Here is a 14,916-nt window from a genome sequence, read left to right as displayed (position 1 = left end):
ATTGTAATATTCAATGCTGGACCATGATGGCTATAGTAAAAGAATAAAAACCAGATTATAATAGCTTTAATTCTTTCTTGTTGCTGTAGGGCAAAAAATGCTAATTCAGTTGTGTAATTTGCCAGGTTAACAACATTATGCTCGGCAGTCAGTTAAAACTGTCCATTTAATCAGGGTCTTCACATAGGAAGTTGTTATTCATCATATTACTTGGGTTTATAGTTTTGATTTTTTTCTAGACCATCAGTCAAAATTCATATAAAGAAAATTCAAAGTTTGGCCTGAAAGATGGCATGCAGATTTACTTAATGACATATTTTGTGCCATAAGTGCTAAGATGCTTATGCTGGTTTTCCCACAATAGCTCCGAAACTAGACAAAGGTGTAGGATAAAGTGAAGAAACTCAAAGTTACTCAACTCTGTGGATTAACCAGCAAGAAAGACATAAATATATTCACTAAGATTTGCAAGGGTGAGAAATTTTGATGGTGTGAGTTTAAGATCAAAATCAACATGAATACTTGAAATTGGCATGGTAGTTGTTATTTCTGCCTCATTTCCTATCACCCATATGAACTTGAAAATTATGTCTCTTCAATTCCTATATTTCTATTTGTTTATATCAAGTACTCAAAGTTGTGAATCCTAAATTCCCTCAGTTCAGACAACTGTAAAGATAATACTTGCCCTCGATGGTCACAAGCATTTCACAGACTGTCCTAAGAGTTTCTGCATGATGATGAACTAGTTTTGGTTCTGATTTCACATGGTAAGAAAATTATTTCACAGGTCTACATCTTTTAGTTTATCTAAATAAATGCATGGTCGTCTCCAGAAGCTGCATTAAAAAAAAAACAAACCAAAACCCAAAACGCTCAAAAAAAATCAAGCTAAAGGTGTTTCTCAGGATTGCAATTAACGAGATTAAGTTTATTGAGAAATGCTGGAGAGAAATCAAAACCTATTTTTTACATCAAAAGTCAAGCAATTCTTTACTTCTTGTAATAATGATAAAAAGATAAACATGGAACTGTATTATGATATTAGTAGAGGAGGTCATTATTAAATGAATGTGTCTTTATAAAAAAAAAATAACCATTATATTAGTGGGAAACAAAATTAATTGTTCTCTGTAATCCAGTTGTGTTATCATGAAAACATAAAGAATGGCAAGCAGTGTAATCAAGTTTATTCAGTAAGAAGATAAGCACAGGAAGATATGGCTGAAATCTAAGTAATAACTGGCTTCACCTGTGCACCAGCTATGAATTTAGTTGTTAAAATCTCTGCATTTGCTTTGATGAAGCCTGCCTAGTAGAATACTAGGCTAAGTTTAACTCTGTGACAGAAAATACAAGAAGTCATAAATCATTGAAATCATCTCCAGTGACTTAAGAGTGTTTCTCTCACTTTTTAACATAAGCTATTCATAGACAGGTTCAGGGCAGGTATTATTATTAAGGAATACATGATTTAGTAAGATATACATAATAAAATTATGAAATCAGCTGAACAAAGAGAATCCAAAAAACAATAAAAAAAAAGTTTTTCTCTATTCATTTCTATTAAGCACTAAAAAGTTTCCACCCATTCGCGTACACTTAGTTCCCACTGAGATGAAAATTTCAGCATCTAGCTCATTTTTCATTTGCAGATTAGAACATACTTGCTTAATCCAAATGGGTGTCACTGCTGTCATTGCTAAGAACATTGATTTTCTGCCCAGCTGGAGCACTACAGAAAGTGAGAAGTTCATAGACTTATCTGACTTGATTTTCAGTGTAATCAGTTTCATGCCACAGGAGATCTGCTACAAGCCGCCTCTAAAGAACAAGAGTCAGAACAAAGAACTTAAAATGCATGTGTAAAAGGAGACATATAATAGCCTCCAAACACTAGGAATTTTACAAGATTTGGATTTGGTTTCACCTCTAGCACCAGTCAGAGATTTTTTTAATATCTATGACCATAGTTCAATGAAGTTCATAAATAGGTCTGCAAGCTGATCCGGATGAATAACTCAAGTCAACGACCACCTTCAGGTCTCAAAAGGCTAATCCAATCCTTTGGTATTGATTGTCTTTAGACCTTTGAAGACTAGATATTTTTGTGCATGCTTTCTTTCAGAGAGAGTTCCCACCTCTAATTCCTAGTACTTTTTTATACTGGTGAGGGTGTTTTAAAAATCCATCTTAACACCAAGCAGAAGCAAAACCCAACATTAGCTAATTATGTGGTGAAGCTCTGGCTCAATGGACAGTGGCGGAAAAAGATAAATCCTCAAGGTCATCAGGAGCAGAAGAATATTTATTACATTTACCAGTCTGTTAAATTATTTATTTTGCCTGCACTGTTAAGTGATATTATTTTTCCCATGTTGTGAAAAAGCCAGAGGCAGGAATGGAGCAACATTTTTTATGGGGATACTCAAACACAGAGCAATACCAGAATACACATCCCAAGCATCTGTGATCTAAGTGATAGAGAATAAAAGTAAATAAATAGAGGCTGATGCTGCTGAAGCAGTGCAGTATCTTACTTTGATCGGCAAAGGTTACAGACTTAAGGAAAAAATAGCAGTTTCATGTAAAGGAAGAGTGGGAACAAGAATCTGGAAGGAGTTGATGGGTCACTTGTGCAGGTACAGCAGGGTCCTGACATTAAATACTGTGGTTCAAATAAGTGAAGTAGAAAACAAAGGGAAATTATGGAGGCTGGGTCATCACAGACAAAGGTCAGCCACAAACAAGACATAGAGGGCACTGAAAGTGAGGAAAGCAGCTTATGTATGACATGGCTGGGAGCAAGGACCCAGTTATAGGGTTTGTGGGGAAGAAGAACACACAGTGATGTACAGGTCTCCTGGTTACAGCTCCCATGGAAAGGAGATTTGCAGCAGCATTCTGAATGCATCTTAGCAGGATGCAAAAATCCCAAATTCCATTAATGATTTAACCATGTGGATTCTCTGAGATAAAAGTGCTTTTTCCGAGGGTGTAAAGACTCTCACTGAAGAAGGATGACCAACACATCTCCAAGCAGTTTAGAAGAAGATTAAGAATGAACAAGTTTATTTGCAGAAAGGGAGATTTGAGAAATTTGGGATAAATACAAGAAAAGTTTTGCAGCTTAAGGTACAAATGTGCACACAAAATGAAAGTGCAAAAAATACCTACCTGTTTGCTGAATCTCATCCAGCTCCAGCTGTTTATAACGGTTTCAGATGAACAGAAATTTGGTTTAACAAATGGCCCTTTTGGGTTTCCAGATAGAATGAAGGAATAAAACACGACTGTGTAGTCTTTTGCACTGCAACATGCAAATCTGTTGATTAAATGTAAGCTCAAATGCCAAAATTGGTTTAATCAGAACTCAGCCAACAAAACATAAGTGCTGTCAGAACTGAACAGTATTTTCCATATTTCAAGGAATGTGTCACATTTAAACATCATATTCCTCAGACTTAGCTGTACTTTTATTTTTAGATTGCAAATAAAAGAAAAACAAATTTAGTTAAAATTAATTTATTTAAATAAAGACAAATAAAATAATAATAAAATAAAATAATAATAATAAATAATAATAAAATAATAAATAATAAAAAAATAATAAATAAATAAATTTTTTAAACAGTGAATTAGAAAGCATTTTAATTCTCCTGAATAAATCCTGTGTGTCATTCAATTTGATACTCATGCTTGGGCACTGGCAAGCTGAATTATGGTCCAGCCCTCATTTTTATGCCCCACATATCAGACCTGGAACTCAAACACTGTTATCACTACTTTTACAGTGATGCTGGGTCAGATCCAGAAATTTCCAAAGGCAAATCAGCTGTAAGGCATAATACCAGATCTGAATTTTCTAGCAGCCTGATATAATCTGAGCCAGGAGCCCACACAGACATGTTACTATTCTTTTGATTCAGAAAAGAAGCAGTGTGACGCTAAAAACTGCTATATACTCTGGTTTATATTTTTGAAAGCCTTTTTGATATAAATAGATCCTGATTTTAACACACCTGTAACTCAAACACTTTATTAGCTTGACTCTTCTCATTGTTGTTACAGAATTCATCAAACTCCTCCAAAATCTGACTACAAAACTACATTTGTTTTTCCTTCCCTTTATGTTCCCTGACTTCTTCCTTCAATATATTAGATGTATGTCATGATAAACCTAGTGTGACTTTCTTCTTTATATTACAATTCCTTTTCCCACTGCCTTTCTGAGCCTTGAAAACTATCTGGACCATGTCTCTCTAGCCTTAAAAATTAAATTATCGTTAAATTTACTCAGATTATATACATTTCATATTGGATGTTTCAATTGGAATAGCTCCTGCCTTTTTTTTCTCTCAGCAGTTCAACTTCCTGTATGGATTCAAATACTTCATATAAGCATGTTTGCATATACTGAGAGTTTTATACCATCATTTAATAAGCTTTTGCACCTGTAGCAGTTGTGCTTTGTTGCAATTTGTGACCAAAGAAAATGAATTCTGTAGAGAAAGAATAGTACTGTTGTTAAGAAAATGGTATGGAGAAATAGGTATCTATTTACTTACCTTCTCCTAGGACCACCTGTTGCTGTTACTCTTTTTGCTGATTGTAGTGAACTTGACAAGAGAAGCCAGACTTCTGCTGCTTTGTGGGCACCCAGGGATGAAGGTCAACCTCTTGTCAGATTTGTGAGAGCTCTGAGAATGCCTTGGACACTCAGGCTCAGATAGTTGTAAAACACCAAAGTCAACTAAGTACACCGAAAATACCTTTTGAAAGTCTTCTCTGAATTTTAGGGCACTGAATTTGGTCTCAGTTATTCTCAACATTTCAGTGCTATTCAATATGTAAAGTGTAACAGTGCTGGTATCGGCTTTCAGTTGAGAAGAGTGAAAGTTAGAACTGGTCAAAAGCATTGGGCAAGTGGATTGCACTGGAAGGTATTTCCTCGTCGAATTTCAAAAATGTTCCATAGCAGCATTGAAATGGATCATTTTTGTTTTCTTATCTCAGTAACGTTGAAAAGCTTTGTTTCAAGTTTTTAATTTGCACAATGTTTCAGTTTTATGCCATGTGTTTTGCCTCAGCATCAAAATGACATTTCCCAAGAAAAAAGGATATTTGAATTGCATGAAATTTCCCATATAGCAAGAAATATCTATTTTCTTCAGTCTAAGAGACTGTAATAAATTAAAATAGGAAAACAAACAAATAAATAAACTACGTCAATTGATTTTTTAGCAGAAAAATACACCCAGAACTTTACAAATAACACAGAACTGAAAGTTACTTTATCATTTCACACTGCTTTGATAGGAAGCTCTGATAACAGATTTTCAAAAAGGTTCCACAGTCTTTTTCTATATCTTTAGACAACGACAATTTATTTAGATATGAACAATGTGGTTCGTACGCACAATCTTTCCTCTATTCTATAAGATACCTCACATTCCTTCAGTGAAGAGACATGCATGTTTCTGGGATGACTGACTTGGTGGCATGTCATCCAGAGCGCACAGATCCAGGGAAAGTTACGCATGTGTTCCCAAGGAGCACAACAGGGACAACATGGAGTTAAGAAGTCACGCACTGTATCCTCCAGCAGACACTACCATGTCTTTGGTGGAAAGATAAGCCTGTTGTCCTGATTTTTTCTAAGAAATTCACTAAAGAAAAGGAAAGAAAATATAGGAAAACACATTGGTTGATAGACTTCAAGTACCATGAGCAGAATATTAATGTGCAACGTATTTGCTAGCAAAACTAGAACTCATTTCTGTCAGCCTTTTGTCCCTCAAAACAAAAATTAGCACAAAGGATCACTGAAGTTTTCAATGACATATTTATGGAAATTGTACAGAAACTAAATTGTGATATAATCATGGGGAAACATTATGAAATAATTGGAGACTGTAGGATATGCCTGTGGTTTCCATTGTAATGTCTCTTACAACTTTGTTGTAAACAACCTTTTGATCACTGAGAAATTTTAAAATAATAATAATAATAATAATAATAATAATAAAGAAACTACCAATTTCCCTTCATTTCAGTGTTAAACTAATTGCAGAGCAAAAAAACTGCTCTGCACTTTGAAAAAAATATTCTCCCATATTGTGTCTCATATTTTGCTCTCTTATTTCTCCTCAGGGAATGAAATAAGAGGGTTGAGGGATTGCCTGGAATGTAAAGTATTTTCACTCTTCCTTTTACCTTTTTTTCAGTCTTTAAAATGCAAAGTATTGTCATCTTTGGAAAAGTTAGAAAGCAGAAAAAGCATATTGAACCATGGTAATTTGGCACTCTTTAACATCCTTGCTTGATGAGGCTCTGTAGTATCACCAGCTGGCAAGCAGAAAAAATTGTATTTCATCTTCCTTGAGGGTAAAAACAGGAAAAAAAAAAGAATGACAGGTTTTACATCAAAAATCTGTAAAATAATGAAATCTATTGAAGAATGCTTATTTTCATGCTAAGTACTAGAAACAATAGACAAATTTCAGAATTCGCTGCAAAGATGTGGGTTCAGTTTGGTTTGGTTTTCCATATTTGGAAGGAGGGGGTCATTCGTAGAAGAACTATTTTATTAGTCTCACTGGTAACCAGGACCACCAGTGCTGGGAGCTGCTGGAGTAGCTCTGGAGCATGGAAGCAGTCCAGAGCTGGCTCACCATGCACAGGGACTAAGCATCCATAAGTGCTTTCTTGGATCACTGCCCATAAGTACACTAATTGTTTCTAAATAGATCCAAGAAATGAACCGTTGCTAGTTGGAATCACTTTCTTGGTGAAAGAACGTGTTTCTTTTTCATCATCTACATATTTGTGTGCTTTGGAGATGTGACAACAGAAAAGAACCAACTTGGATGAGGAGTTTAGTGCTGGGCCTTCTCTGTACAGTTAATCATACCAGCCTCATAGAACAGAATATTTTGGATTGGAAAGGAAAGGACCATAAAGATCCTGTAGTTTTAGTCCCCCTGCCATGGGCAGGGACACCTTCCACAAGACCAAAGCCCCATCCAACCTGGCTTGAGCACTTCCAGGGATGGAGCATTCACAGCTTCTCTGTGCAACTTTTTCCAGTGACTCACCACCTTCAATTTCTTCCTAATATTTAATCTAAACTTGACCTCTTTCCATTTAAAGCCGTTCCCCTTTGTCTCATCACTACGTGCCCTGTTGAAAACCTCAGCATAGATTCATAAATAGGTTGATAAATTCCAAACACTGTTATCACCATGAAATTAATCCGTGCCACATTTGCATGTCATGACTACCTTGTGTCAGGAAAGGTTCTTGACTGAAGACGGCACTCATGGATGAGTAATAAGGATAAGAATATATAAATCTATATATATATAAAATATATATATATATAACTCTAGCACTTATATATAAGAATATAAAAGTGCTAGAGTTCCAACAAGAGGCAAGAACTCTTAAGTGAACTATGTGTTTAAGGCTACATAAATCATAATTTTTTCACAGATAGATTTAAAATATTTTTACTTTTTTTTTGTTGAGTGAGAGACTACCTTTTAGCTTGTGTATTCAGCCTTCCCTTAAAACCACTTCTAGGGTTATTGAGGTAAATTAGAGTTACTTACATGCTTCAAGTCTGATGTGCCAAAGTACTTTGTGAAATGGGTTGAAAATCACTTTCAGCCTTGGTTTTGTTTGAGTTTTTTTTAATGCTTGTATTTTTTAAGGCTTTATTACAGTTTACTAAAAGGAAAAACAAATCTTTGTCTTAGTTTTTGTGATGTTCCCTTAAATACAGAATCTTGTGGTACTATAAACTAACCTTGGCAGGTTGGATTTGCCCCTATATAGCCAAGTGAGGCAATTAATATCTCAGGGGAATGTGTTCTCCAGCTGCAGGAAGTGTATTGAAATTCTCACAACAGCTAAATCCCTCACAACTCCATTGACAATTTCCAGCAGCTTCTAGGAAGAGCTAAGCAGCCTAATTATAAATCATCAGGTGAACGGAGTGAGGTTCAGTGTTTAAAGAAAATCAGAATAATAATTCCATAAAATTGAAGCACAAAGCCCAGTGGAGAGTATGAATAAAGAATTAAGTTATTAGATTTCTAAGCAATCATATGCAATAGAGCAGCTGAAATATTGTTTTACGATAAATACTATTGCCAATGTAAGTCTGATTCATTCTAATGGCTACTATAATTAACTGCACGGTGTGTGAGCTGCTAATTTTGTGGATGAATAATTGGTTAAACCAAGTTTTGTGTATTGCTGTGTAATACGCTTGTTCAATTTTCCACTTAATTTCAGTTAATATGGGTTTTACATGTACTCCACTGTTGTAGTTTTTATGCCTATTATTTTTAATTAGGAAAAAGCAATACCTTGGTAGAACAGAACAAATGAGCAGCACTGTATGTTTTTTCTAAGGGTTTTTTTTTTCCATTAAGATACTTCAAGCTCATATTTCTTAGCCTTCCAAAATGTTAATAATCACTGATCCTGAGGTTGACTGGAAATGGTGCTGCCAGCTTCCACATAAAACAGAAGGGAAAAAGGGATCTCTCAGTTCTCTCATTCATTTACTGACCTCTACACAGTGTTTTTCGGTTCCAACTCTGTGTTTTACTACCCTTCCTGATGTTTCCAGTGCTGCAATATATTTTAGTGATTAGAATTGTGGGGTGATGTTTTTTTTCACCACTGAAAAGGTGTGCTTGTATGTAGCCATACCTATTTTATGATAGAATTGATCACCAGCTGGAGGTTCTTACTCTTTTCCACCAAAGGTGCCTATACATCACAATGGGTTCTTGTCTTATGAATGGATATTGTTAAACTAGATGAGTACCACCCCGAGAGTCATATATTAGTCTTCAATTCTTTAAAGAAAAAAATTGTCTGTGCCTTAATCGTCTCATGCCATAAAATACTTCTCAGACTGTGCTGCCTCTGCAACTCACATGGGCAAGTGTGAGCACCATCCCTGCCCCTCAAAATGCCTCAGTGGGAGGCAGAGTCTCATGAAGTGGACAGGTTATTTGCATTCCCTTTGCTCTCAGCTGCCCACACAAGGGACTCCCTAGCTCTGAGTCTTGCTGCTTGGTGGATAAAAGGAGAGGAAAGTTCTAACAGAGCTCTTTGTTTGTCCTCCCTCCAGAGACAATTCTTTCTAGGTGTCAGATAAATTTCCAGCACCATTGATGCAGTTGTTTTATCTCTGACTCTTCTCACTTCCCCAGTATTAAAGATCCTGTGGCCAGACTGCAGCTGGGAGGAAAAAGTCCAACGTACTCCTTTTTAGTTTGCCTAGTGCTGTCAACAGAGAAAATCTGTGTTAGTAATAACAGTGGGTTATAAAAAATAAAGGTCTTCAAGGTGCTGCCAAACTAATTTTTTCCTGTGCATTTCACAGAAGCATAAATAGAGAATAGAAATGCAAACATCATGTTTTAAAAACCAAAAAAATTGAGATTCACCAATTCTGGCTAAACAGAGTCATTGCCTAACCCACACTGTCAAACCCTTCACAGATTTTTTAATGTATTCATCTGTATTGCATTGTCATCCTCACTTCATAAAGAGAGAGGAGCAAGAGATGTACAAGTAGGAGAGTTATCAGGGGGAGTTTCGGTACAGTAAACAGGTGGTACCTAGGGTCAGTCGCTTTGCACAGGATTAGTTCCATGTCTGAAACGAAAGTGTTTTCATAGAATTGTAGCATGGCTTGGATTGGAAGAGACCTTAAAGATAATGTAGTTCCAATTCCTCTGCCATGAGCAGGGACACCTTCCACTAAACCAGGTTGCTCAGAGCCCCCACCCAACCCAGCCTTGAACACTACCATGGATGGGGCATCAACAACTTCTCTGGGCAACACTGTTTTTCCACAAGTGGAACGTTTTTATAAGGTCCCTAGAGAATAAACCTCTTATTAGCATGTACATCTCAGCTAATATTTCTGAAGATTTTGGAGAGATTTTTGCAGGTGGAGAGAAGTCTCTGGGTTCCCTAAAACGTTGTTTTATAATGTCCATGGTGCATGCTTTAAAAATAAACGAGCAGCACTCGAAAACCAACAAATGTGAGGTGAGCTGATGAGCTGCACAGAGAAATGTAACATCTGGATAATACCATATTTAAGGAGAACCGCTACTTTCTTTTCTTTGTTTTTATTCTAACATGGTCAGTGTGTGTACCAATAAAAACATCTCTTATGGGCTGTTTAAGACACTTTAAAATACTTTTTCTGCTATTAATAATTAAGCCACCAGCAAATGTCTGAAGATATGACTGTATTCGAGCCCTATTCACTAAACCCTCTGCTTGTTCCCTGACAGGCCAGATGACTCTGAGGACACAGCATGTTCAGGACTCCAAGATGGGCTTTGTAATCAATGCAATATACTCAATGGCCTATGGGCTCCACAACATGCAGCTGTCACTGTGCCCAGGCTATGTGGGCCTCTGTGATGCCATGAGGCCCATAGATGGTCGGAAACTCCTGGAATCCCTCATGAAGACAAACTTTACCGGGGTCTCTGGGGACATGATCTTGTTTGATGAGAATGGTGACTCACCAGGAAGGTAAAGTTGACATTTGTCAAACTGTTTATTAAATCTCTTTTTTTTTAAATGTGTATTTTTTATGGCATTTCAAGTTAAAGATGTGGACTTTCAGGTGTAAAGCTTCCTGCATGAATTTGTATTTTCATCTCTACCATTTTAAGGTATTATTATTTAAAACAAACTATGAGACCTTTCTGTTTGTAGACCAAGATGTCCTCCACAGCCTATTTCTCTCTTTATTTCACTGTTGGAAGGTATGTGTTTGGTTGAACTATAAACAATTACAGCAGACATAGTTCTTTTATTAAGAAAGCTAAAAAATATCAGAAATATTGTATTGATATGTCTGGGATTTTTTTTTCATCAGAATTATTAAAAACCTGCTTACTTAGCTTCCAAATGAAACCTTTCCACTTGCATAACACACTAAGCTATCAATCCATACTGTGCTGCTCTAAGACAAATTGAATTTAAACAAAGCTTCTTTTGCTGGTAACATACATACATATGTATAAATACATCTATGAAATATAAGACAAGTTTTTCTATAACATATGTATCCATATAAAGGCACATTAAAAAGATTCATGCGGTGGGATTTTTCTGGGTTTCTGCCTACTGAATTTTCAGAGGATGAACAGCAAGTGTGATAGTATTCAAAATATATTTATTCCCTATATTTCAATGGGTTTCCTGTCTCGTTCACTGCTTTTGCTTCAGTATTTGAGATAGCCCTTTATGTCCACATTACTGGGAGGTTTTTAAAATCTTTGTTATGATACCATATAAACAGATTACTAAAGGGAAAATTGTTATCCTGTACACCCATTTAAATTTTGTCTTCTCCCACTAATGTGAACTGAAAAGAAAGCATTAACTTCCTAGTAGAAATGGGTAGGAAGGTTTGAACTCATTGGTCAAAATATTTGGACATATCCAAAAATTTCTGCAATTTCAAAGCTGATTTTTTTCCTTATTTTATTGCAAAGCTGTATAGTCAGCATTCTCCCCAAAAGCAAGCAGGACAGCCACCTACACAGCAGTCTGTGTCTGTTTCCGGAGACACAAATTTTCGAATTCTTCAGACTAGAACTCTAAGAAAGGGCACTCTGAGTTGGTAGGAGAACAAAGACACAAACTGGCAGAAACCTAGGAAAATTTCAGGTGGAAATTTGTTTCCAGAGCTTTTTTAGCATGAGGAAGGCTGTCTTCTGCTAAACATTTCTATTTTTACAAATAGCTGAATTTTGAAGAAAAGTGTTAAGTCTGAATTTTTCTGACCAAATTATTTTTAAAAGATTTGTCTCAGACTTCCTTAAAAGTTTAAAGTAAAAGTTTCCTTTTGGTTTTAAGGGTGCTTAGATGCAGTGGGCTGCATCTAACCCTATTCCAGTCAGTTTCGCTTGTTTCTTGTGTAAAAATGACTGCAATGAGTGATGTGTGGCCTGTCAAAAACAAGTATGTGACATGACAGCATCAATAACAATATCTAAGTATTGCAAAGAGATCTTTTGCTTTACGTTTTCCTCATGTTGGCATTCTTAACAATAATAATTTAACACCATTTGTTGCAAGGAATTTAATTTAATATCTTGGATATTTTTAAATTCTAAGATGATGAAGAAATTATATCACGTGCAGTCATTTGCTCAGTCACAACTGGATATAAGTATTTCCCTGAAGAGCATGGGGACACCATGTTGAATGTGCACCTCAGGATAGCCCAACGTTAAGAAAGTCCAGCTTCCCTGGATTTGTGTGATATTTGGGTCTACTCAAACTAATGGACTGTGTATGGTTACAAAGCGGGCCCAGATTTTGTTTTCTTTTGAATCACAGTTCTTTGTTTCCTCTTGTCCAACAACAGTTACATCATTAAATCCAGTCTATGTGCTGAGGTCAGACAACATCGAGTCAAACTTTACTCTTTCATGATTAAGAAGACTTTGTGGGAAGCTCCATTTCTAACTTCCAGGTCTTGAGTAGTGTATAGTCTTTTAAGCGCTGTCAAACACTATTTGCAAGACCTTGGGGATGGTGCAGTCATACTGGAACTACTCATCTGCCCTGTTCACTTTCACTGATAACTGCATCTTCACTTTGTAAAACAGGAATTTAAATCCTCACAGCTGTACTGTGATGGTGGTGTTAAGCAGGAAATCAGAACGTATAAAGCCTTTCTGACCTAGAAAGTTCAGAATTTTGATGTAGAGCAAAAAGGTTTTGATATTATACAACAGATGATTAATCCCACAAGATACTGTGAATCCTGGCCCTATTCCAAAGTCCTTTATGTCTACGTTGAGTTTTAAGCAGACAGACAGTCTAGTTTAGGGCCTGTTTTATGTGAGACAGGAGAGAAGGAAAAAAAAATTAGTATGGAAGCCCTGATTCCTCAGGAAGATAACTACTATCTGAAAATACTATCAAAACTCTAAAGAAGAAATTGAGGAGGCAAGAGCAGGCAAGAAAAAACAAGATGCTGATGTTTTGACTGTGCTACCAGTAGAATATGTATTCTCAGCAACTTCAGAGCACTTCTGTTTTGAAACAAGTATTTTGCACAGTGATTAGAGCACTGCTGGAAATGTGTTATTGTACCATCTGGTGTCTCCTATCCTAAAGTGACAAACTGTCCCTGTATTATCTCAAGGAACCTCCAGGGAACCTGTGACTCATGAACCTCCACTATAGCAATGGACTTACTGAATCTGGCTATTTCTACCCATCCATCAATTCTTTTCTCCACAGAGAAGAGAGACAAAACTTACTGAGACAATGCTATATTAAATTTATTAGGTTCCTTTCCAGTATTCCCCTTGTGATGTATGCATGGAACTACTAGTGGGGAGATCATTGGTTTAGGTTCTGTGTTCTGTCAAGCACTGGCAGTACTTTTGTTTTTCTGTCCATGAAACCCTAAACTGAAAGCTTTAACAAAGTTATACTCATAGGTGTGTTGCAATGTTCAACAGTGCTGAATAATGGCTCTACAGCGGCTTCTGGACTAAATTTTTGGATAGTCTGTTTAGTCCTTGACAAACTATGGCTGTGAGCCTCAGGAAAAGGTTTATAACCATGTGAAAAAGTCTGTTTCTTTGGGTTTGTGCTTGTGTTACCTGCACTCAATTATTTTGTGTCAATCTGGAATTCATATCTCCAGTTTGGAGGAAGTCATTGTTGAAGCTATGGACATTGCTTTCTTTATAGAAGGTGAAAAGTGAAATATTTCAAAATCCAGAAATCTCATAAATTTTTCATTCTACCTGTGCTCGTTTCTTCTTCTTTGGAAAGACTCAGGATCAATATAATATGTGTAATATCACATTGTCCATTCAGTCAGACTCCACTTTCATTTCCTTTCAGAGGCTGCTTGCAGTCCTGATGCTGCCCCGGGTGTGATTTTGACATTGAATCCCTGCTGTACCATAGTTGTTCTACTGTGACAGACTTTTCTTGATTCAAAGCACCCTGAGATCCACGGATGAACAATATTATAAAACAACTTTACTGTAATATTTTTTATGTCAGCATGGGAAAAATATTAATGTTAGATATAGTATGGCTACTGCTTGTTAGTCTTAAAAGTGTTTCCTCAAAACTTAAGAGAGATAATCTGTGCATCTGTTGTGGCTTAACCCCAGCCAACAACCAACCTTGCAGCTGCTTGCTCAGTCCTGCACAAACAGAATCGGGGAGAGAACTGAAAGAGCAAGAGCTAGAAAATTCATGGGTTGAGAAAAAGACAGTTTAATAAGAAAAGAAAAAGCTGTGAACACAAGGAAAGCAAACCAAGAAATTCTTTCATTTCTTCCTGGGCAGGCAGGTGTTCAGTCATCTCCAAGAGAACAGGGCCCCATCATGCATAATGGTGACCTGGGGAGACAAATGCTACAACTCCAAACATCCCCTCCTTCCTCTGTCTTCCCCCTACTTCATATACTGAGTATGATGTCATATGGTCTGGAATACTCCTTGGGTCACTTGGAGTCAGCAGAGTCTCCTCTCAACTTCCCATTCATTCCCAACCTCCTTGACAACGTGACAGTGCAAAAAGGCCTTGGCCCTGTTTAAATTCTGCTCAGCAATAACAAAAACATCTCTATATTATAAACTGTTTTCAGCACAAATCCAAAACACAACCCCATACCAGCCACTGTGAAGAAAATTAACTCTACTCCAACCAAACCCAGCACAGTGTCTTACTTAAGAGATTGTTTGATTTAATGAGCATTTTTTTCCTCATCTGTAGATTGAACTTCATAAATTACACTCTTACAATACCACTCTTAATGCAACCCTGTCTATATGCTTTCCCTTCAGGACTAATTTGGTGCCTACTGACAAGAAAAAGAT

General features: G+C 36.6%; 1 protein-coding gene across 6 annotated transcripts in view; it reads left to right on the top strand.

Moving 5' to 3' along the window:
- Window positions 1-14,916, top strand: part of GRM5 (glutamate metabotropic receptor 5) — a 247,736-nt gene that overhangs the window by 186,775 nt on the left and 46,045 nt on the right. For all 6 annotated transcript variants that reach the window (XM_017735964.1, XM_017735963.1, XM_017735968.1 and 3 more), the window contains one exon: window positions 10,332-10,578. In XM_017735964.1, coding sequence (XP_017591453.1) covers window positions 10,332-10,578 — 247 coding nt within the window. The remainder of the gene's footprint in view (window positions 1-10,331; window positions 10,579-14,916) is intronic.

This window comes from Corvus brachyrhynchos, unplaced genomic scaffold (assembly GCF_000691975.1).
Source record: "Corvus brachyrhynchos isolate BGI_N302 unplaced genomic scaffold, ASM69197v1 scaffold44, whole genome shotgun sequence".
In the NCBI taxonomy this organism is placed as follows: domain Eukaryota; kingdom Metazoa; phylum Chordata; class Aves; order Passeriformes; family Corvidae; genus Corvus; species Corvus brachyrhynchos.
Note: the sequence above shows the minus strand (reverse complement) of the source record. Positions and strands in the feature narration are given on the sequence as shown.